The sequence below is a fragment of the Acomys russatus genome, chromosome 2 (assembly GCF_903995435.1).
Source record: "Acomys russatus chromosome 2, mAcoRus1.1, whole genome shotgun sequence".
Taxonomy (NCBI): domain Eukaryota; kingdom Metazoa; phylum Chordata; class Mammalia; order Rodentia; family Muridae; genus Acomys; species Acomys russatus.
Window position 1 is genome coordinate 69,305,469 of NC_067138.1, and position 24,649 is coordinate 69,330,117.

Genomic DNA, 24,649 nt, shown 5'->3' on the forward strand with positions numbered 1-24,649 from the left:
ATTTCCCTATTTTCAATATCCTGCACATATGCAATTAAACATTTTCGTACTAGCAATATTTTAAGTCTTTTTAAAGAGTGCGACGTAATTTAACCCAGTATGTTCAAAATCCAGCAAAATAACACAAGATTTATGAAAGGGATAGTTTGTTGCTGGTGTACTGGCAACACTAACAGCCCACCCCTACTTGAACTAGCTACATTGGGCTACATTTTAGCCAAATTACACTGCCCTAGAGGGCGCATAATCTTGGGCGAATTCAGCGTCAAGGGATTCTTCCATTTCTGTGTTCGGGGATTCCTAAAATAACAGTCTCCTGGCTCCTCGGGATTTGGCCAAGATAAAGTGTAGAGGCGGCGCGTGCTGCTTAGAGACCGTGCAGGGGGCGCAGGAAGATTGAACCCACGGGCGCGGGCGGCAGCAGCGGTTGGTGGCTGCCAGGGGCGAGCACGCGGGGGCAGCTCCGCCCGTGGGCGCGTGGGCGGGCACCGAGGAGCAAGGACACCGCCCCAGAGTCGGAGGAGGGGGGGCGGGCAGCGGGCTCCAGAGGGCGGGGCGGGGCGGACCGCATCGTGCCGGGACTCCGGGCGCCGGCAGTAGGGACGGCCAGAACGCAGAGCCTCTGCCAGCGAGAGGGACAGGGACGGCGGCGGCGGCGGCGGTGGCAGCCGGGAGGGTCTGGACCACGGGAGCCCGAGCGCGCGGCAACGGCCGCCGGGAACACGCAGCGCGGTCAGCCTGCGCCCGCAGCACACCAGCGCGCGCACGCTGAGGAGCGCGCGGTGCGGAGCGCGCGCCGAGCGGCCAGGGGCGCGCAGGCCCTGCCCGCCCCTTCCGTCCGCACGCCCGCCGCCCCGCCGGCCCTTCCTCTCCCACCTTCCACTCGCGGCCCGCGCCCCGCACCCGGCGGCCCCCGCGTCCTCCTCCCGCGGCAGCGCTGTCCGCGGCGGCCGGAGCGGGCCGGGCCGGGCCAGCGGGCCGGGGGATGGCGCTGCTGGACCTGGCCCAGGAGGGAATGGCCTTGTTCGGCTTCGTGCTCTTCGTGGTGCTGTGGCTGATGCATTTCATGTCCATCATCTACACGTGAGTTGGAGGGTCGGGGCCTCGGGGACCGGCTGGGCTGGCAGGCGTGTGTGCGGTGGAGGGTAGCGCGCTCCGGGGGTAGAGAAAGCTGATCCACAAACGGTTCCCCCATCGGTCTCCTAGGGGCGGTGTGGCGCCGGGTCCTGGAGAGGGAATAGCGCTGGAGTCGCGACCGGACTCCTGGGTTGCAGGCGATTGCAGAGCCCTAGGAAAGCAGCCTGTTTCAGTGTCTGGTGGAAGGGTGACTGCCTGCTTGTCTGATTGTATAGGAGATTCGTGTGGTTGGTTTTGGGTTTTTTGTTGTTGTTGTTGTTTGTTTTTGTTTTTTAAATCCATCTGGGCTAAGATGTATGGTGTATTGTGAGGTTTTCCCCTCCCTCCGCGCGGGCCACGTCTCTCTTATGGTGATGGTCCTTTACACTCTTCCGGGAGCTGCTCACCAACAGTTGTCCCACTTCCCTGTGGATTTCCTCCTTCCTGAAGAGCTGTGTAGTTAGATAGGTGTGGAGCACCTGCCCGCCTTGAAAAACGTCCGTCTCGGAACCCGTGTTACAGCGGCCAGTCCTGTCAGGGTGGCGGCATTTGTTATGATTTCTTTTTTTCCAGTTCGCTCATTATTGGCTTCTTTGGAGTTGTATCCTTTCTCTGTTTTCCACATAATTTTTTTTCATTTGACAGGTACCAAGGCCTACTAGACACCACCTAGTATTGGGCTGGGGACACAGGTGGGAGCAGGACAAAACTCCGGTCCTCGTGAAGCTTACATTCTAGAAGGATGAAACATGATAAAAATCCATATAAGGTTATTCTTCCCTATAAAGCTTATGAATAAAACAAAACAAGGTGACGGGGTGGAGAGAGACATGAGATAGGTGAATAGTTTTGATCCTTCAGCAAAATGTCTTCAAATGAAATAAATGTATAAGAGATGAACTCATTTGGCATTTTAATCTGAAAAGGGGAGCGGGGCTACCACCAAATAGGAATAGGACAGAATAGGATGTATGTTAGTGAAAACCAGGGAAGGATGTTAAGGCAATTACTTTTAGATGCTTTTTGTACCCTATAGAAAACATGCTTTTTCTCCATTCCGTGCGCCATTTCCTGACACTGAGGAAGATGACACTTGTACAAGATAAGGAGACAGGTTTTTTTTTTGTTTTTTTGTTTTTTTAAAGTGAAAGAAAACACACCTCGTTGGTATGGCATTGCTGACTTTAGACTTTTTAAGCTGTATTAATTTTAACTACATGGGCTCTTTAAAAATCAATAGTTAGTTTATAAGGAACTTAGACAGTATAGAAAGGAATAAAGATAGTTATAACACATACCAAAATATTACTGTTAACCTTTTTGTCTGCCTTCCCAATTATATTTTTTTATATGAAGAGGGCAGACAGAGAAGAGAGGAGGCCATGCCATGACTGTTGAGTACAGTTCTGTAGCCTGCTAAAATCTCACCTACTTAGTAAGTGGTTTGGCGGCACAGGACACTCACTATTCTAGGTGCTAGAAGTAAGCAGGAAGACCAAACACCCCTGGCTCCTGCTCATGGGGAGGAGCTGCCCGAAAGGTGACCTGGCTTGTTTTGTTTGTTTGTTTCATATCAACAAATGTGTGAGGTCTTTCCATCATTTCAGGTAGATGCATGACATTTTAGCTTTGAGCTATTAATACTTATTTATTGTTATTGATAGGCTATTTGGTTGAGTCCAGTTTATTAAGCAGCGTTATAATGATTTCATTTGTATTTAACTTTCCTGTGCTGGGAACCGAACCCAAGGCCTTCTGCACATTGGGCAAGTGCTTTATCACTAAGAGAGAGACATTAGTAGTCCCTGTGATAAATCCTTATACATGCATCTCCTTAGATTACATTTTAGAGGGAGAAGGTATTGGACCAGAAAAGGTACATCCTTTAATCTTTGATGCAATGTTGCCTTATAAAAAATGTGATAGCTACTCATAGTCCTAGCTATCCTGGAGGATGGATACTTTCTTGCTCTGCATCCCTTGCTCTTCACTGTTTCTTTTGTTTTGGTTTTCATCCATTCAGTTACTGGTTCCACTGAGTAGCTTTTCAGATATGTATATGCTAGTTTCATTTAGTAATAAGTTGTGTGGATGTAATCTTTTGCTTGTTCTGCAGTCTATTGCCAAGTTCCTCTGCTTAATGTGAAGGTGACGCCTATGTTAGTCTGTCACATGCTGTTACATTCCAGTCTTTTTTATTGTCTCTCAACTTGAAGCTGGGATGTTAAATAGACTAGTCTCCTGTTCTGTTTGCTTTTATTGTCTGTATTCCTAATTATATATGTTAGTTATGTCAGTCTGTTTCCTTCTACTGTTGTGGATTTTCTTTTTTAATTTTTTTACATATTACACTGTGATTCCTCAGCATTTTGTTGTTGTTATACAATGAGATCTTAGAATAGATTGAAATTTTAATAATCTTACTTTTTTTTTTTTTCGTTTTTTTTTGTTTTGTTTGTTTGAGATAGGGTCTTACTAGGTAGCTCAGGCTGACCTGGAATTTATTACATAAACCAGGCTGACGTTGAACTTACAGAGATCCACCTGCTTCTACCAAGGTGCTGGAATTAAAGGTGTGTGCTCAGTTATAATTTTACATTTTTGAGCATACCACAAATATTTAGCTTTGTTGAAGTGCTGTAAAAAGGCTTTGTAATTATTATTTTTTTCTTTTTGGTTTTTTGAGACAGAGTTTCTGTATGTTACCTTGGCTATCCTGGACTCACTTTGTAGACCAGGCTGGCCTGGAACTCACAGTGATCCACCTGCCTCTGCCTCCCAAGTGCTGGGATTAAAAGCATGTGCCACCATGCCTGCCATAATATTTTTTTTAATACTCTAGAGGTATTACCTTTAAATTTTTAAAAATTGTGTATATGCACACGCATGCATGTGTGTGACAACCTCAGTAATAACCCGCAAGTGTTAGTTCAATTCTTACCTTCTACCACGAGGCCTGGGGATTGAACTCAGGTTATCAGGCCTGGTAGCAAGCATCTCTGCCTACCGAGTCATATCTCCTGCCTCAATATTACCCTTTTTATACTGATGTAAGAACATGTTCTGGGTCTGAGTATGGTGGCACACAGGTAGTTGAGTCTTTGAATTCAAGGCCAGCTTGGTCTTCATAGTGGGTTCCAGAACAGCCAGAGTTTCATAAGGGAGAGATCCTGTCTCAAAAAACTAAAACCAACCAGCCAAAAAAGAAAAAGTTCATGAAAAGAGATGTGCAAATCAAACAAAGGAAACATAATTTATAGCAGGTTTCATGCTAAATACAGGCCTTGTAAATATGTCTTTGAAATGGAAAGTAAATATAAGGCAAACACTCAAAGTAACTGCTTTGAGGCACACCTGTAACCTCAGCACTCAAGGAGGCTGAGGTAAGGGACTGCCCTGACAGCTAGCCTAAGGTGTACTGTGAGACCCTGACTCACAAAAACTAAAACTAAAACAGCAAATAACCAGCAGACGAATCATATATATAGATTCAGACATACTTTTTGTTGTTGTTTGTTTGATAAGTATCTTTATTCTGTGATCTGGTCCCACTGTCACTTTTTGTTTGCTTGTTTTTGGGTTTTTTTTTTTTTTTTTTTTTTTTTTTTTTCTCGCACATATGGTTTCATAAAAAGTAAAAATAAAAAATTAAGTAAGATACTTCCCAGTTTGATAAGAATTGTTTTCAAGCAGAGAACAAAGTTGGGTTTTTGCTGGTGTTGTTTGTTTGTTTGTTTGTTGTTTGCCCTTTCCTAACTGTAAGTAAAATTGCAATTGCATCAGCATTTAACAAAGTTAAAGAACTATGGAAATAGTATTTTGGTTAAAATACTATGCAGAATCATCTTTATTTTAATAAAAGGGTATGTTTTTTGAATGCATGTTCTATCTTTATCTCTCCTGTCCTTTTAAGTAAGGCAGAGATAACATAGGCAGATGGTGGTGCCCTCTCCCTGAAAATTTGTGCTTGCAGCTGGTTGGTCTGGCAGTTGCTGGGTATCTACATACTCAGCCCTGTTTGGGGAGTCAGGCCAGCATCAGAGTGGGCTCCCAACTGTTGAAGATGTGCAAGTAGCACCAATAATGCAATAGAATGTAAGGCATTTGAAAAGTTGTTTTTTTAAAATTAGATACAATATATCAATGGCATCTGCTTAATCTGTTCTATTGTATCTTATGGTTAGATAAAGCCCTGGCCTGTATTTTAAACAGTGTAGCTAGCTTTTAAGTAACACATTGAGAGGCTCTTTTTCAGTGAAGTTATTTGTTCTGATCACAGGCCTCACAATTCCCACGAGCAGCCTCCTCCAATAAAGAGTAATTGTCTGTAAAATGGAAAGGGGTATTTTCCATATTTTGAATCTGTCTCTGCTCACGGATATCTCTACCACCCACTTTGTTCCCGCTCAACTTTAATACCAAACTGAGACACAGTCACTTCATAGTATTGTTTAGATGGCAGATACTTACGGGAAGGGTCTCATTCCCCAGAGTTCCGATTTTCTAAAAGTAGCAGGCGATGATTGTCTCAGGCAGTCAGTGCGGGCTAAGTGGTCTTTATGGGTTATTTGGTTTTTCCTTTTGTCACAGTGAGTTTGATTTCCTAGTTGGGGACTGAGAGGAAGGCACACAAATCTGGAGCAGCGTGGGCCCCATCCTTTTGGATGGTTCATGTATCTCCCATCCATTCCTGCTCTCCTCTCCCTTCTCCCTTCTCCATCTCCAGATGGCCTCTCCCTTCTGGGTATATGCTCTAGTGATCAGCATTTGATAGTACGTTTTGGTTAATTGATTGAAGTAACAGGCCAGCATGGAAATACTGTTTTGTTTTGTGTTTTAAAGATGTATTTATTTAATTTTATGCGTATGAGTATTTTGTCTGCATGTATATGCGCCGTGTCTATCACCTGTGCTCACAAAGGCCGGAAGGTCGCATTGCTTCCCATGGAACTGGAGTTACAGTACTTTTTTTTGGTGGGGGTGGGGGAGGTTGGGGTTTTTTTGTTTGTTTGTTTTTCTTTTTTTTCTTTTTCTTTTTTGAGACAGGGTTTCTCTGTGTAGCCTTGGCTGTCCCGGACTCACTTTGTAGACCAGGTTGGCCTGGAACTCATATCAATCCGCCTGCCTCTGCCTCCCGAGTGCTGGGATTAAAGGCGTCTGCCACCACGCCCGGCTGAGGTTGGTTTTTTTTTTTTTTTTAAGACAGAGCTTCTCTGTGTAAAGCCCTGGCTGTCCTGGACTTGCTTTGTAGACTAGGCTGGCCTGCACAGAGGTCCACCTCTGCGTCTCCCCAGTACTAGGATCAAAGGCATGCGCCACCACATCCAGCTTAGCCAGTGGTCTTAGCTGCTGAGCCATCTCTCCAGACCCAGAAATACTTCTTATATTCACAATCAATTTTTTTCTAAAGCAGAAGTCAGTTTCCTAGATTTTTTTTTTTTTAAAACGTTGATTCTGCTTTCTACAGAAATGGTGTTTCTGATGTTTGTTGTTCAGCCGCTTGTGTATGTACTGCTTTTGAATGGAGTTTCCACATTGTATGGGGTAACTGTCATCAGGTGCCTTTCAACCCAAGTCAGAGCACTTGGCATATTTAGGTGACATAATCTACCTCCCCCTCTTTCATTTCATAGATTGAAACGCCAAGAACTTCTCTCCTGGAAGGTTGCCCTTGGACTTTGGTCCACGGGAGACACTGTTTAGCACGATTGGGACATTTTAACCTTTAAAGAACTTGAGCCCAGAAAAAAATACAGAATTAGGCATAATGTGATGGTTCTTTTGTTGTTGTTGTTGTTGTTGTTTTATCATTATTATTGCTTCATTTGGGGTGTTTGTTTGTTTGTTTTGAGACAGGGTTTCTCGGTGTCGCAGTGGCTGTCCTGGAACTCATTCTATAGTCCAGGCTGGTCTCAAACTAAGAGATCTGCCTGCCTCTGCCTTCCTAGTGATGGTTCTAAAGAGCAAAGTGAAAATTATAACTCAGCTTTACTGTTCAGTGATGGCTCTTTTTTGTTTGTTTGTTGTTGTTGTTTTTTTTTTTTTTTTTGAAATGGAGTTTCTCTATATAGCGTTGGCTATCTTGGACTCACTTTCTAGACCAGGCTGGCCTTGAACTCACAGATATCCACCTGCCTCTGCCTCCCGAGTGCTGGGATTACAGGCATGCGCCGCCATCCTACACTCAGTGGTAGCTCTCTTGATTGGCTGTCCTCAGTTTCCCACACAGTTGACTCCACTCATCCCCATAAACTCCCATTCTGCTTCAATTTTCTCATCATAACTTAATCATCGTTTTGAAATCCTGGGCCATGGGCTTCAGGTCTTACCGTGACTCCCCGCTGCCTTCAGGTTAAAACTCGAGGTCATTGGGAGCATAGGCAGGACCTGCCCTCTCTCTTCAACAGCACTGGACGACTGGCATTCCTCTGGATGTTCACTGTACTGTCTTCAGGGTATCACTATCTTTTTTTTTTTTTTTCTTTCTCCCTCTTTTCTGTCTCTCCTTAAAGCATTTTATTTTTCCTTCCTTTTTGCACAGCTATTTCTTACTCATTCAAGTCAGTTTAGACTAGTTTTGTGGGAGGTGTGGCGTGTCACTTCTTATAACCTTGTGTGGTTTGGGGGGATTACTCATTTAAGTCGAAAGTGATTTGCTCTTTTCTGTATACATTGTAAGTTTGTGAGGGCACAGATATTGACTTGTTTACCACCGTGACTCCAGGGTCCACTAAGCATTCAATTACTACTTCTTGAATAAAATGATCTTTTGAGTTTCTCCCTCTCTCTCGCTCTCTCTTTTCAAAACAGGGGTTTCTCTGTGTAGCCTTGGCTGTCCTGTACTCTTGTAGACCAGGCTGGCCTCAAACTCACAGAGATCTGCCTGCCTTTGCCTCTGCCTCCCAAGTGCTGGGATTAAAGGCGTGTGCCACCATGCCCGGCTTTGTACCCACATATGCTTTATATATAATATTTATATAAAATTATATATACATATATAATGGCTATATATCTATTATCTCAGCTTCTGGTGGTAACTGCAGTTTGAGGCAAATGGGCAGAATTTGGGATGCTTTTAGTAGGCATACATTTTAATGAAATTGGACCAAGTGGAATTTTGTTCTATGTCTAAACCAACCGCAGGTGAAATAGGAGTCAGTTCATGTCAATCTGTTTACATCAGAGTCTGTGTTAAATTTTCCCTCAACAGGTTTTCCTAAGGGACCAGTTGTCTTGCTAAAAATAATCTTTACATTCAGCTCTGTCCTTTGGGGAATGCAGAGCCCAGGGCTAGCCAGGCCTGGCTCACAAACGTCAACCTCACAGAGTGTCCCTCTTCTCTCTCCATCCATGGTGCTTTTCAGACAGAGAATAGTTTAAGGCTGGAATATGCTTTGAATGGGGACTGGCCCACTGCTTCTGGTGGCTTTTGCCTTCATGATGGTATGGTCAAGGATGTGGTGTGGTTTTGAGCATTATCTGGAAGACCCTTCTGTGAGTTCCTTTTCTGGGTTGCTATCAGCACAACACTGTTGCCTGTGGACTGGAGTTAATTGTAGCCTCTCCACAGGTTTAGTGAGGTGGGCGGGCTTGCTTGTTTGTGAGGCTGTTGTTGAGATCTCCCGCTGGCCTCTTCTGGTGCTAGGACTCCTTTATATTCTGTGCTATGTGAGTCTGTTGTCCAGTGGAGACTGTGTGCTTTCCTATACAGCCAGCTAATTCCTGGTTGGTTCTCTTTATCATGGGGACCTTGTGTCAGCAAAGTTACAAATGCACTGAGAAGGTAGGCTTGGCTGCTGCCAAAGCCTACGTAGATGCCCATCTTGAAATGATAAGTGTTCCGTGGCTATAACGTTGAGTCACAACCCAGCCCATACCGATCATACACACAGCAATAGCCTTCCAGAGTCCAATTACATGTGGCAGTGACAGAGGCCACTAATCACTAGGGCTAACTGTGATGGGCATGCTGATCCCACAGTCAGCCCAATTACATGTGAAACATTAACAAGGATGGTGTGGAGCACTGAAGAGCAATTCCTGGCATTGCACCAGTTGCTTTATTGGAAACACCCAGCAGAACTTGTCAAACAAAACAAACAACACAAAACAAGAGTGCAGTCTGGAGCTATGATGCAAGGTGCCTACTCTTGGAAGCCTTAAACAAAGTCCTGGTGCCTCACCCTCTTTAAGATTACTACCAAAGCAGCTACCAGGCCTGTGGAGGGGCTGAGCCTTGCTCACCTCTCCACCTTTGCTCAGTCTGCCATCTCCCAGGGGCTGCTCCTTCCCTCCCGTCCTGCCTCAGCTAAGTCCAAATGATACTACAAGTAGGGGAGACCTTCAAGTCAGAGCTGTTGGTGAGTGAGCCTGAAAGATGGAAGGCTAAAACAAGGACAAGTTAAAACCATGAAAGCCACAGGAGCCCTTTCAGAGGCCAGGGAAGGAGTTGGGGGGTCAAGTCAGAGCACAGGCAGCCTCCACGAGAACCCCTGGGTGTCTCTTTCTGCCACTCCTTTACCTGTGTGCGTAGTTCAGCGGAGAAGGTGAGACTCACACCCTTTCTTTCTTTGCCCATGGCTTGTTTTTCTTGATGTTTGGAGTTTAAGCTGGTCTCAGTTAGCATCCTAATGGTGCCGCCAGCTTCAGTGTCCTGCAGCTAGCAGGGCCAGCCTCGCACACAGTGCTATAAACACCTCTCTTCCTGCCCTTGATTTATTTGATGGTGGCTTTGCCACAATAACCTGAATGCTTTTGTTATTGTTTGAGAATAACACTAGCTCCTAGTTGGAAAAATTATACTTTTAAAAAAAAATTTACTACTTTAGTAGCTCCTTCAAATTGCCCGCTTAAGTTTGCTCATTAAAGAGTGAAACCAAACCCACTGTCTAACCGTATAATAGGGTCATTCACTATGTACCCTCTGTATTTCTGAAGTTGTAAAAAAAAAAAGCTGATTTTTGAAAATTGAATAGATATATTTGTTAAGAGAGAAGATACTTCACTAGAATAAAGAATTCTGTTAAAAAGCCAGGTAGTGGTGGTTCATGCCTTTAATCCCAACACTCAGGAGGTAGTGGTAAGAGTTTGAGGCCACAGCCTGGTCTACAAAGCAAGTCCAGGATAGCCAAGGCTGTTACACAGAGAGACCCTGTCTCAGAAAGAAAAAAAAAGTTTGAGGCCAGCGTGGTCTACAGAGTGAGTTCCAGGACAGCCAGGGCCACACAGAGAAACCCTGTCTTCTGAAAAACCAAAGAATATTGATAAAATCCCAATTATAGCTCGTGCTACCCCTAAGCAAGAGCTAGTGTTCCAGGTATTAAACTAGGTCATGGAGAGGGGCTCGCAGCAAAGTGTAGGGAAGCTGGTGGCTAGCCTCTGCTCTGGGTGGGTAGCCTGTGCTCTGCAGACTGTGTTAGATAGATCCAGTCTCTTCCTAGGTCCCTCACCAAGTCAGATTAGCTTGGATAGTAATCAGGAATTACTTTGAATATTGTATCTGCTGCAGAGCAGAAATTATCCTGCGCGCGTCTCAGGTTCTTCATTTACCGGGAACAAATGATGGGGCTTCCTGTAGTTTGGGGACCCAACAGTTGAGGCAGGTTTGAAGGATGCCACACAGATTCAGGACATTGGAGAGCCTCTCTCTGGGGGGCGCTGGGCAGGGGGAACCTGTCTTTGAAAAGCTCAGCTTAAACTAAGCTAACCAAAGAGCATTGGCAGGCCATTCTTGACTCATGATAATTTATTATATTTAATGTTTCTTAGTCCCATGTTTGCGTTGTTACACTTTTGGATTTGGATGTTCACAAAACATTTGTTTATTGCAGTGTTGAGAATTGAACTTCGGGCCTCACCTGTGTAGGCCAATGTTCTACCCCTGAGCTATGCCTTCTAAAACTTTAAATATTTCTGAAATATTTGGCATAATTTTTCCCACTTTAAGCATTACACTAGCCTATATATTGGCTTTCCTTCTTTCTTCTTTTTTCCTTTCATTTGTTTGTTTCAGGTTCTTTCTGTGTAGCCCAGTTTGGCCTTGAACTTGGGATCCCACCACCAAGGACTCCAGAGTGCTGGGATTTCAGGCACGTGTCTGTTTGCTTGACTCTTGGATATGATTTAAGTTGAGTGTTAGGTTGTGTGTTTTAGACCATATTTTCACTTTCTCTGTTTTAATTATGTTCTTTCTCTTTCTCTCTTTATACACACACACACACACACACACACACACACACACACACACACCACCTTCATCATACCATCTATTTCATTTCTAGTTTTCTCTCTTCCACTGTTTGACATCCTTAAATTTAAATCTCTGAACTGTGGTAAATCAAAACAGTTGCACATGGCAGAAAACATCCTTGAAGTACTGCATTAGTCTTTTCCTCTTCCTCCTCCTCTTCTTCTTTTTTCTGGGGGCTCGAACTCACAGAGATCCACCTGCCTCTGCCTCTGCCTCCGCCTCCCAAGTACTGGGGTTACAGGGGTGCACCACTGTGCCCTGCTAGTCCTTTTCTTTTTTCTATTTGCTCGTTTGAGTTGTATTGGTATTAGCTGTCATTGAATGTTTACTTTTGAGCCTGTATTTCTGGAACTGCCCTGCAAGGTAGACACTACTATGTACACATAGAGAAACAACTTGCCCAAGGGCACATAGCTAGTGCTCGGAGTTAGAAACCTTGGCAGCCTGCCACCAGCTCAGGCTTCTAAATTACTTGGCTGTACACTGCCAGAGGCAACCTAAAAATAACCCGGAAGTGAATTAAGTGAGCCCTATGATGGTTAGGGAATGTCTCTGACAATGGGTGACTCTCCTCCCATCCTCACAGAACTTGCCCAGCCCTTTAGACTACTACATCCTGCCACTGCTGCTCTTTCTAAAAGCTCCCACCTCCTGCCTTCTCTCCTTGCAGTAACCCAGTCTCCAAGGTCTGTGGTTCTCTGCTTTGTGCTTTGGAGTTGCAGGGAGGGGGAAGGGGACTTAAGAGACCTCAGCTGCCTGCGTCTCACCCCTGGAGGTTCTGATTAAATTAGTCTCCCGCATCAGAAGCTTTTAGCTCTCCAGGCGATGTTGACATACAGCCCCCGGTGGCTGTTTATCCACAGGTGTGTCCTGCACCTGTCACCTCCTGGCTTCCTTCACTTCTTCACTTTGCCCTTTGCCTTGCCTCACCTTGCTTGGCGTCATGTATCAGTTGCCCAGTTGTCCTGGATCCATCCAATGGCTTTAGCGTCTCGGTTTTCAGGATCCTGCAGAGGGCAGTGGCTGGCCGTGTGGATTAGTCCCTCTTCACATTCGTGGTCTCGGGTCTCTGCCTGGTAGCGCTTGGCGGCTGTGTTTAGTACTGTCTGTTGCACCTTCTAAGTCTTCACCATCCTACCACATTCTTGGCAGATGCTGCAATTCTTGACTTGTGGATCCTTTCAGATCGTTGGCTTTTTTTCTTTACCCTCTGCCTAGCTCTTCGGCCTTACTTCATCTCTATATGCAGATATTATCACAAAATCCTGCCCCTCACCCCCTGACCCCAAGGTCCTCCTGTTTTCATCCAGCTGCTCTTGGGCCCTTTCAATTCTGCAAATTTAGGGAAACTCAACATTTTCACTATAGTCATGCCTTACCTCCCATTTATTTATTTTTCTTTCCTTTTTGAAATTTTGTATTTATTTAGTGCCATATGTATTTGGGAAGGCCATGGTGACCATGTGGAGGTCAGAGGACAGCTTTCAAGGGTCAATTCTCTTTCTACTGTACAAGTCCCTGGCTCTGAACTTAGGCTGAGCCATCTTGTTGGCTTTGGTACTTTGTTTAATCTGCTTTTAAAAATCTGTCTACTTCTGGGCTGCATCTGATGTGTTCTTGCTACTAAAAATGCCCAGAAGTCACTGTGCACATCCTTGCTATAGTGAACATTTCACTATAGCATGTATTACTGTTCTTCAAAGAGTCTTTAAATTGTGTTTGTGCATACCTGCTTGTATGTACGTGCACTGTGCTCATTTTACTACTGTCACCAACCCTGCAGTCATCCAGAGGCGTACGGTCCACATCTCTCCTCCTTGATCAATTAAGCCTCATGCATTCTTCATCTTCATTTTCTCTTCCTCTTCCTCTCTTGTGCTCCCTTCTGCTAGCATCCGTTTGTCTGTCTAACTAGCTAGCTAGCTATTTTTTTGAGACATGGTCTCTCTGTGTAGCCTTGACTGTCCTGGACTCGCTTTGTAGACCAGGCTGGCCTTGAACTCACAGAGATCCGCCTGCCTCTGCCTCCCCTTGTGCTGGGATTACAGGAGTGCGCCACCACACCCGGCCTTTTCTGGACAATTAGAATAACCTCCCTGCCTTCCATCTCCCTGCCCTATACTCTGTTCTTCTAATTTAAAGCAAAAATAACTCCAGCATTTCATTTGGGTCTTTCATGGTTATTTCTTGCTGTCTCTTCAGCCTTGCCTGTGAAATGGAAGCAGTTTACAGTTGGGAAGAGACATAGACCAGCACTTCCCATGCAGTTTCTGTTTCGTAGTGGGAGTGGTGGTGGCAGTGGAGTGGACCACACTCAGGCAACACCTAGCAACACTCCCCCACCCCCACTTCCTCTTCCTTCCTCTGCTGTGGTTCTAGCAGGCTTTGCTGGTACTCTGGTATAACACTCATTTGAATAAGGTGAGAAGTTCCTGTTCTAAGCTCTTGGAACCCCTGTGAGAAGCAGAAACATGCAGGCCGAGGTAAGAGGGACGTCTGTGCGTTCTTAGCCGCACAGAGAAAAGGCAGAGCAGGAGAGCTTCAGTCTCCCGGAGGAAAGCTCCAGTCCCAGGGACATTTCCAGGCTGGTGTCACTGCTCACTGTTTCCCATGTCTCTGCATGCCTGGCCATGTTTTACAGATGTAGGCATTGTGAATTTACCTCTCTTGAGTTCTGGGTATTTTTCTGGACTCAACTCGCGCGCCCCCCACATTTAGAGGAGTTGGCTATGCTGTGTTTGGGCTCCTTGTCCTGCATTGTAGCCAGGAGGTGACCTCAAAGAGGTAGTGGGTGGCCGTGGGCTCTCCTCCTCTGTTCCCGTGTCTGATGAGTCACTGGCTTCTTTTATAGAGTTCAGTACCTGTAACTATCCTTTCCTAGATCTTTTCCAGGTGGTTTTTGGGTGGGAAGACAATTCCAGTTTGTGGGGTTTTTTTTTGTTGTTGTTTTTTTGTTTTGTTTTGTTTTTTTCTGTCTAAAAGTTGAAGTCCCAACCCAAGAAGGAGGACTTGGGGTTCTGGTGCTTAGTTCGGTAAAAGAGACGAGACTGCGTGCTATCTGTAATAGCCTCATGCCATCAACGGCCAGGTATCAATACCAGGCAGCTCCTCATGGCAGGAATCCTGTAATGAGTATGAATAAGCTGCAGATGACCAATGTGCGCAAGTCTCGCACTTGATGATGAACAAAAGAAACCAGCTATAAAGGGGAGGTGGACATGCAGAGAGGGCTCTGATAATGTCAATGGCCTGGGTACTGGGTGCAGGGAGGTTTTTTTTGTCTGGTTTTGGTTTTGGTTTTGGTTTTTCGAGACAGGGTTTCTCTGTATAACAGTCCTGGCTGCCCTAGCCTCTTTATAGACCAGGCTGGCCGCAAACTCCCAGGGATCGCCTGCCTCTGCCTCTGAGTGCTGGGATTAAAGGGTATACCACCATACCCAGCTGGTTAAAGGGAGTTTTAACCTTAGCAAATTCTTTTGAGTTTTATATTTATGTGTCATTTTACATTAGGTACCAATAGGAAAAAAAAATGCCCACTGTGACAGAAAGGTCAAGGACATAAGCCATATGTAATGGTGGTTCAGCAGAACTGATTCCCAGTACAAAGCCTGGAAGGAAAAAGTGCCACCTAGACTCCCAGGAGAAAGCAAGTCACTGCTCTAAAGGCCACGCATCGATACTGTAGGTCCAAATGTATGTTGCTTGTCTACCACGGGACCACTTCTGAGACACCAAGCAAATGGTCAGTCTATCTACACTATTTGAAAAGTAACTGTGGATTTGGTTTATGACACACTAGTCACAGTCTGAGGAGTTACTTCTGTGTGTGATAGCTAAAGTTACTGTGTCCTAGCTGCAGACATGGTTCTGTCAACGTGTCTGAGTTATATAGAATTTGTACAATTTCCCCTGTTAAACCACAAACCACACATAGGTAATGTGTCTATTTGTCATGTATGTGTCTGTATCTCAAGTACAAAGGATAATCTAGTGTATACTGGAGCTCAGAGTCTGTTGTTCATAAAATGAGTGCTACATAGGTGTGGAGTGATGCCACGTGTGTGCTAAACACAGTGCTAAATTTGCATGGTTTTGATTAAATGGACGGTCTGTTATGGTTTTGATAGATATTTCAAGTACCCCACTCAACAGAGCGTTGTGTACACAAAGTCACAACCGTTTTCTCCAAAGTGGGCTTGCACATACTAGGGAGGGATCAACGGAGTGTGGAAGGAAACACTGAGGGCTGAGGTGAATGGTAGTAGAAGAAATTATTAAGGTTCTACAGTGCGGCTTGGTTTTAATTTTGTGAGACATTTCAGACATGGCTCTTATCAATTCTCTTCATCCATAAGCCTAGAAGCCATAATTTGTCTGCACTGCATCATCAATATAAAATGCTCAAGAGAAAGAAAGTGTATCACTATTCTTTTTTTTTTTTTTTTTTTTCTTGAGACAGGGTTACTCTGTGTAGCCGTGGCTGTCCTAGACTCACTTTGTAGACCAGGTTGGCCTCACACTCACAGTGGTCCGCCCGCCTCAAGAAATTAGGACTTACTCTGAACTTATGCCCAAATCTAAATCTATGCCAAATCTAAAAGTTACAAGACCACTTTATTCAGAAGACCCCTGTTGCTGTTGCTGACTTCTCTACAGCCTGCCAGATACAGCGAATTATTATAAAGTGATGGGTCAGCACTTTGACCTGAGAGTTTTGAGACACTCTCTTAGCACTGAATGGACCAGTAGATTATGAATCATTGGACTTTTATCAGTATTGGGGTTCTTTAAACTAAAACTAATTACCATATGATTCATTTTATTTCTGGGCAGATAGCAGAAGGCATCCTAGTCAGCATGTAGTATGCCTACAAACTCATATTTATTGAGGCATATTTGCAATAGCCAAGCTACAGAGTCTGACTAGTTATTAATCAGCAAATTAATTGATAAAGAAAATACGGCTTGTGTTTTATTCAGTCATACGAAACAACAAAATTAATTGTTTGCAGGAAAGTGGGTGGAATTGGAGATCATCTTGTTAAGAGAAATCAGCCAGTCTGAAACAAATGCTATGGGTTTTTTCCCATGTGCAAAATCAAGATTAACAACAACAACAACAATAATAATAAACGTGTGTGAGGGATGCACTGAAGAAACTGCCACATGACTCCTTTATTACGGGAAGGTTTTTACTGTGTGAATAAGAGAACACTCCAGGGAGGAAGAAAGCAGGCTGGATGGACACAGCCAGAGCCTGAGAGCCCTGAGCAGAAGGCCAGGCTCTGAGATGTCTAGCAAGTGCGTGTGAGCAGACTGAGGGAGCCTGGAGGCAGTGTGGGCAACCGCTGCTGTACAGCCCTTCTCCGGACGGACGGATGGATGGACGGACGGACGGACGCAAAGGAAATGACTCCTTTTGGGGGTGGGAAACCCATTTCACAAGTACCTGGGGGAATGCTGGCTTTTATCTAACTGCCAAAAATTCTTGTGCGGTCCAGCTTGAGCTCATTTTTGGACATTCTGATTTTCTGAGACATATAATAATAAGACATGAAATAATGACATGAAAACTCTAGGGGGACTCTAGGGACAGAAGGAGGGATACAAGAGAAAGTAATGGGAGCATTTAACATGGTCAAAGTATGTGATATCCCGATAGAACATGTTATAAAACGTGTTCTTTTCATAAGTGAAAATGGGCCGGTAATAAATTGCTTCGTGTCTTATTATCTTTGTCACATATTCTTTTCATGGTTTCTGGGTGGGTTTTGAGGGGGCAGCGTGGAGGGAGACCTCATTCTCTTATTTTCTTCAAATCCAGTACCTGCTTCTGTCTTCCGCTATTGTGTGCAGTCTTTTGTCTTGTCTGATCTTTGAGCTGTAAATGACATACAGGACAGCGGTTCTCAACTTTCCTAATGCTGTGACCCTTTCATACAGTTCCTCATGTTTTGTGACCCACCCACCAACCATAAAATTATTTCGTTGCTACTTCATAACTGTAATTTTGCTACTGTTATGAATCATAACATAAATATCTGTGTTTTCTGATGGTCTGAGGTGTCCCCTGTGAAAGGGTCACAGGTTGAGAACCATTGGCATAGGGCATGCTTTGCACTGGGTTCTTTTATTTAATACTGGGTGCCTTGACAGTGTTTTATTCCTTCTCTGGGCCCAAGACCGCAAAGAGATGTCTTCTAGGAAAACTTTGTCTTCTCATTCTTATGATTGAATCTAAGATAAGCAGTATTACCAGGCGTGGTGGCGCACGCCTTTAATCCCAGCACTCGGGAGGCAGAGGCAGGCGGATCGCTGTGAGTTCGGGGCCAGCCTGGTCTACAAAAGGAGTCTGGGACACCCAAGGCTACACAGAGAAACCCTGTCTCAAAACAACAACAACAAAAACAAAACAAGAAGCAGTGTGTCCAACTTCTTCTTAGGGCCAAGAGTTTTCTGCTTTATCTTTCAAGGATTTCAGACATTGAAACAAGGGTTTCAAAACAGATTTCGAATCTTTCTTACAGCAGGCTTATTTCTAGCTTGCCAAAGTACAGCAGTTAGCCTGACGCAAGCTTGGACAGCAGCCTCAATCACTGAGGGCTTTCTTGTTATTATTTATACACAGTGCATTCTCCATGTATGTACTCTTGTGTCAGTTTAAAATGCCATTTTTCTTTCTGTTTTTTGTTTTGTTTTGTTATGTTTTGTTTCATGCCAGGGTTTTCCTGTGTACCTCTGGCTGGCACTACTCTGTAGATCAGGTTAGCCTAGAACTCAGAGATCCACCTGCTGGGATTAAAGGCATGAGCCACCAGGACCCCGGGAAACTCCCATTTTCAAAATCTCATGAAGGGTCAGACTGGTGGTTTAGGCCTAGTAATTCCTACTGTTCAGAGGTTGAGAATCAGGAGTTCAAGGCCAAGCTCTGCTACATATGGCACGACTGCGCCCACCTCTGGAAGGATCAGTAAGAGTGAGTGGTACTGGTAAAGTGTGGACATGTGGTGGGATGGGGTGGGTGGGAGCGACGGGATCTTCTATGAGACCCTCACTAATTTTTGTAGTTTCAATCATATTACAGTTCAGGTAGCTAAACTGCAACATGAGCTTTTCCTTCCCCACAATCCAGATGCCCTTTACCAGCTGGGTTTCTGCAGGCGTCTAGCTGGTGTACTGTTTGGTTAGAAATGGGGAAGGCGGTATTTTTGTGTGTCTGTGGTCATTAAGTGTTAGATCCTGGCTCTGCCTCTGTTTAACAATGTAGATGAACCCTGTAGATCTTGATTTTCCAAGCTATCAGTGGCAGAGAAATAAAAATTCTTGTGGATTTTTCCAGTCTTCCATGGTCTGGCATTTTGAGAAACTACAATGAAAAATAAGTTGTTAGTCACATGCTCGAGTGTTGTGGTAATGTCAAATCACTACACTTTACATTTTCTGAAGACCTTCCGTGCATTTCTTCTCCTGCCAAAGCAGTGAAGCACCCCATAGGTCGGTGTGGAAAAGTTAACCCTATGCCTACTCTTTAAACTTGTTAGTTTCTAGTTTTCTATCGTCCATAACATAGAGGTTTTTTTTTTTTTTTCTGCAAAGATGATTCTGTGGCCGAAGGTGTTAGCGCAGTACACTCTGCCTTCCCTAGGGAATGAGCCTAAGCATGTGCGTGATTCTGTTAACTGATGTGTTTCCAAGTCATTCACACCTTTGCAGTATTTGTAGTACAGTTCTCCCCCAACCCACCCAGACAGGGCTTCTGTGTGTGAAAGAGCCCTCCCTAGCTGTCCTGGACTCACTCTGTAGACCAGGCTGGCCTCTAACTCACAGAGATCCACCTGCCTCTACCTTCCGAGTGCTGTCGGACAGTTCTCTGAATTGAATATGTGCTGCCACTAATGGGGCTTTTGGTCTTCTAGATCTCAGTTGGTTTTCACACTCATGGTCGGACTGCCTTTCTGGCCAGAGCAGTTCTAAGATGCCATTGATTCCAAAGATGTTACAGCCTGGGTCCCAGGACACCTAGCAGATGGACCCATGAGTGCCTGAATCAGATTACTGCCACCACCTGGCTGGCTGATGAGAGAGACCTACACTGTGTTTAGAATAGGGAGGAAGAAATCCCACCACACTGGGTGTTTGTTTGTTTGTTCATTTAGTTTTTGGTATTGCGAGACAGGGTTTCTCTGTATAGACTTAGCTGTCCCGGACTCACTTTGTAGACCAGGCTGGCTTCGAACTCACAGAGATCCACCTGCCTCTGCCTCCCCAAGTGCTAGGATTACAGGCGTGTGCCACACTGCTGAATAGTGTCTCTTCTGACTGGTGTTAACTGGGTGCGTTTTCTCAGCTCCCTCATTAGGAGCGGTAATGCTTTGGCATGGGCCAGGAAACCTGAGCCAGCTGCTCTGTGAACTGGTAGTGCTGATATAGCTTCTGGTGCCGTTAAGACTTTTTCTTTTTTTTTTTTTTTTAATCTGGGTTCCTGCCCTTCCTTCGGCCCTCTTGTCTCTCCTGCTAGCCTGAAGTTATTGCTGTTAGACATTCCATTTACCATATTCTCAACGTGGTCATCACACTCCCATATTCTTCCGCTACATACAGCACATATAAAGGGCTTACCTACTTTTATAGCTCTTTGGTTACTTCTTGGCAATTTGAGAAGTAGAACAGCCATGTGTAGGCAAATGCTGTCATTCTTCTGTTGGGGGCGTGCATATGTGTGATGTATACACAAATGCTCCTGTGTGTGCAGAGGCTAGAGGTCGACTTTGGGTATCTTCTCCCATTGCTCTCCACTTTACTGAGACAGGCTCTCCTTGCCAAGCCTGGGGCTCACTGGTTGACTGGACTGGCTTGCTGGTCTCTACCTTCCTGTGTCCGTCCCAGGACCCAGATTATACACACCACACCCAGCGTATTACACTAGGGGATCTGAACTCAGTCCTCACGCTTGCATAGCAGACAGCTTACCCACTAAGCCATCTCCCGAGGCCTGCCATTCATTTCTTCAGTATGCCTCTACCGAATGCCTGCTCTGCGACGCTGTGGTTACCACGCCCTGGGAGAGAGCACAGTGATGAATGATAAACACGCAGGGTACACATGCGTGCTGGTGATCATTGGAGTGATGAATGATAGACACGCAGAGTACGCATGCGTGCTGGTGATCATTGGCGTAATGAATGATAGACACGCAGAGTACGCATGGGTGCTGGTGATCATTGGAGTGATGAATGATAGACACGCAGAGCACGCATGCGTGCTGGTGATCGTTGGAGTGATGATAGACACGCAGAGTACGCATGCGTGCTGGTGTTCATTGGCGTGATGAATGATAGACATGCAGAGCACGCATGCGTGCTGGTGTTCATTGGCGTGATGAATGATAGACACGCAGAGTACGCATGCGTGCTGTTGATCATTGCAACATCCATTTTGTTTCCTTCTAGTTTTCCTAAGCTGAAGACTTGTCTAGTTCATCTTCTCTTCAGTTTCAGGTCTCCTTCTCAGAAAGATGTCAGCTTTGGAAATTGCCTGCTTAGTGCTGGGGTGTTGTCGCACAGTTGGTAGAGGGCTGGCCCAGCATGTATGAAGTCCTGGGTTTGAGCCTATAAACTGGGCATGGACACACATGCCTATAATCGTAATATTAAAAAGGTGGTAGCAGGAAGTTCAAGGTTCAGGAGTATCCTTAGCTATCTATATAAGACTCTGTTTTAAAAGAAAAACCCAAGAGCCCTCCCTTGAAGTGCCCAAACCAGTGCTCTAGGTGTGTCCTGCTTTGTTCTGCTGGTCTCTTTCTCTTGACCCTTGTGCTTAAGCTTTCATTAAGATATTTAACCCCAACTCTGCTTCAAAAGAAAAGGAACAAAAAAATCCCAGCGTAGAGTTCCGTGATCTAGCAGTGCTCTGCGGTGTGTGTCCTTCTGAGAGAGCACTGACACAGTCTCTAGAAATAACTCTTGTTGTTTTTGTTTTTTAGCCGGTTACACCTGAACAAGAAGGCAGCCGACAAACAGCCCTATAGCAAGCTGCCTGGCGTGTCCCTTCTGAAACCGCTGAAGGGGGTAGATCCCAACCTAATCAACAACTTGGAGACATTCTTTGAACTGGATTATCCCAAAGTAAGTATAGCGCTGTACCCAGAGAGATGGGCTAGGTCATGGCTTTGTTTATTTTTTTATTTTAGGAATTTCAACACTGTATATGAGGCAGAAGCCTTGATTTAAAAAAAAAAAAAAAAAAAACTTTTAAATTTAATTTATTATTTTTGTTTGTTTGTGTTTTCTGAGACAGAGTTTCTCTGTACAGCCATGGCTGTTGTAGATCTGCCTGCTTCTGCCTCCCTGAGTGCTGGAATTACGAGGCGTGCCCCACCGCACCCGCTTGCAATAAGAAAGTTGGGAGTTTTTCCAGCCCATATTCTATAAGTGAATACAGAGGAAAGTTTATTTTTGTGAGTGAGAGGATACTTTTGTTGATTGTGAGACGGTCTTAGCTTCTCGCTCACAATCCCACATTTTTGATATAGAGCATGGTTTCACATTTTGCTTTTTTCTACCATCATCCCATCTCAGAGCTCAAAGACCTAGTTCCATGTGGCTCCTTTTACTGCATGTCAAATCCTCGTGTGTTTAAACTGGTGGACAAGAAAGGTGCATTGATCTTCAGTATGAGATGAGTAACAGGTTACGCCAGACAGCTTTCTATTTGTTCATAGTATAGTTTAGTTTATGAAGTAGAGAGCCAGAGTCTGAAGCCATGGTCCTTCATCTCCATGATCCTTCATCTCCATGGTTGGAAGCCATGGCCCTTGGCACATAGGGAATTAGAGGCCAGTATAAGCTCCATGGAACAAATGGTGGCATGGGGGGAGATTTTTTGCTTGATACACAGTATAATTAATATGTAATAACATAGAATATAAAGCACATTTCATGACTCAGGGTGATAAGAGTGTGTGCTTAGCATATACAATACCCAGAGCCACCCCTCAAAATTCTGTTTTGAATGGTATTTTGTTCTCTTTGCTATAGAAAAGGTTTACATTCTTAAAGTCTACAGGTCTGAATCAATGAGGAAACTTTTCTCCCACTTACACTTTTAAATTGTTGTTTACGCATCTAAATGTATTCATAAATACAGAGGGTAGCATTATTGTTACTGCAGTTTCAACTTTTTTTTTTCCCTCTCTTTCTCTTTGGTTTTCCAGGACAGGATTTCTCTGTGTTTCCCTACCTGTCCTGGCTCATGTAAACCAGGCTAGCCCCGAACTCACAGAGATTTGCCTTCCTCTGCCTCCCAAGTGCTAGGACTAAAGGCGTGTGCCACCACCTCCTGGCTCGCATTTTCAAGTGTTAAGTTCTTAAATATCCAAGGGCTAAGTATTCTTAATTTGGAGGCTTTTTGTAGTCACTTGTCTTGCTCTTAGCCTTTAGACATTTTACACTTTGAAAAGAGAAGGTGAAAGTGACTGCAGTCACATGGGTTTGCTCACACTGCCTTCCCCAAGCTATAGTTCAGCTAGAACAGTTTACTCTCTCGTCCATCCCTTGAAGATTTAGAAAGTCAGTGTTTCTAAAATATCTTAAAGGTATATTTTTAATACGAACTGTATTTTTAACATATACGTATGTCCAGTCTTCTAGAATGTAAAAATACCCAAAAAGCTATTCTGTGTATTAAGTAGGAAAACTTTGAACTATATCTAGGGTTTTGCCAGTTGTAATTGGAGAGACTTGACTATTTTAGTGCAGAGATTCCTAGCACATCAAACGTTCAGTCACACAGGAAGACACAGAGATGATACCTTATTGCAATATGATGCTTCAGAAAACACCGAGTGCTTCCTTCAGTTTGCTAGAATTCTTGGGGGAGGGAAACTGTCTTTTTTTATGTATATTTTATTTATTTTAATTTATTCACATTAGATTGTTACCCCTCGCTCTCATCTTCCCATTCCCTCTCACCTTCCTTCCCTCTTCTGCCCTGTTCCCCTAGACCTCTGATGGGGGGAGGGGGAGCCTACCTCACTGTCTGGCCACAGCCTATCATGTCTCATCAGGATAGCCTGCATCCCCTTCCTCTGTGTGCTGGCAAGGCTGCCTTGCATAGGGGGAAGAGGGCTGTTTTAAGTGTCTTCTCCTTGATAATGTGAATTGAATTTTATTTGCAGGGTGACTAATTAAGTCGTTTTTGTATGTGTATGGGACTAGAGAGATAACTCAGTAGTTAGGACAGTCTGCTCTTGCAGAAGACCCGAGTCAGTGACGTATGCTTTTCGTAGTAGTAAATGTTGAGTCCAATCTATATTATTTTATTTTTTTTTAAAAAGAAGAAAACTAAGGACTCTTACAGAAGACCTAAGTTTAATTCTTGGTAAATCAAGGATATTTTGTCCTGTATGGGGCTTTATTTGCAATTTTTAGTTCCTTTGTGAAGCAATGATACCTTCCAGGACAGTTTTCGGTGAATATGGAGTGCACTTGACTTTGCTCCTTTTCAGTGTAGTTTTTTTACACCCCTGCACGTCATGTAAGCTTGAGTGACATTGAGTGCTCCAAGTTGTGAACAGACTTGATTTGCAGGTTGTCGTTGGGACAGGGCCTGCCAGAGAATGACAGGTGCTAACCTCAGGCACTGCCAGCCTCTTCTTGCTGCTGGCTGACAGGTCCTGGGCCTGGACAAGCTGTCTCCACCCAAGCTACCCTTGTCATAAGCAGCTGCGTCCCTTCGGATTCCTCCTTAAAGTTTTAAACTTTATATATACAATTACTTCTTTGTCTTTCAGCTTTTGGTTAATCTAAGACTACTAACAGTAAGCACTTATTATATAAGAAGTTAATTAATGTTAAATATCTTCTTTTGACTAGTATGAAGTACTCCTTTGTGTACAAGATCATGACGACCCAGCCATAGATGTGTGTAAGAAACTGCTTGGAAAATACCCAAATGTTGACGCCAGATTGTTTATAGGTAAGCACCAAAGTCTGTGGTAGCCGTTTTGCTATGGTGGTTTTAAATAGCAGTAATCTGCTTGTGTCAAACTCTAGATTAGGGTATGAGGCACTCAGGAAAGTTCTAGAGGGATAAAACATGTTTCTATTCCTTCAAGGAAAGTTATGAGGGGAAAAAAAAAAAAGGTCTTGGTTAACAGTTGGCACACACACACAAATAATACCTTACTCGATAACCAGGTATGACTATCTGTTGTTGTTTTCTTCCCCTCTGTCCATGGCCTATCTAGTCCTCGCCTCTCGGCCACCGGAACAGGGTTGGGCATGG

General features: G+C 44.4%; 1 protein-coding gene across 2 annotated transcripts in view; it reads left to right on the top strand.

Annotated features, from left to right (window-relative positions):
• Window positions 1-918: 918 nt before the first annotated feature.
• The window catches only part of Ugcg (UDP-glucose ceramide glucosyltransferase), a 34,127-nt gene continuing 10,396 nt past the window's right edge, over window positions 919-24,649 (top strand). The window contains exons 1-3 of one of the 2 annotated variants that reach the window (XM_051162667.1): window positions 919-1,083; window positions 21,348-21,489; window positions 24,238-24,340. In XM_051162667.1, the coding sequence (XP_051018624.1) occupies window positions 986-1,083; window positions 21,348-21,489; window positions 24,238-24,340 (343 nt within the window). In that variant the 5' untranslated portion in view covers window positions 919-985. The remainder of the gene's footprint in view (window positions 1,084-21,347; window positions 21,490-24,237; window positions 24,341-24,649) is intronic. The other variant, XM_051162660.1, reaches the window with a different exon arrangement.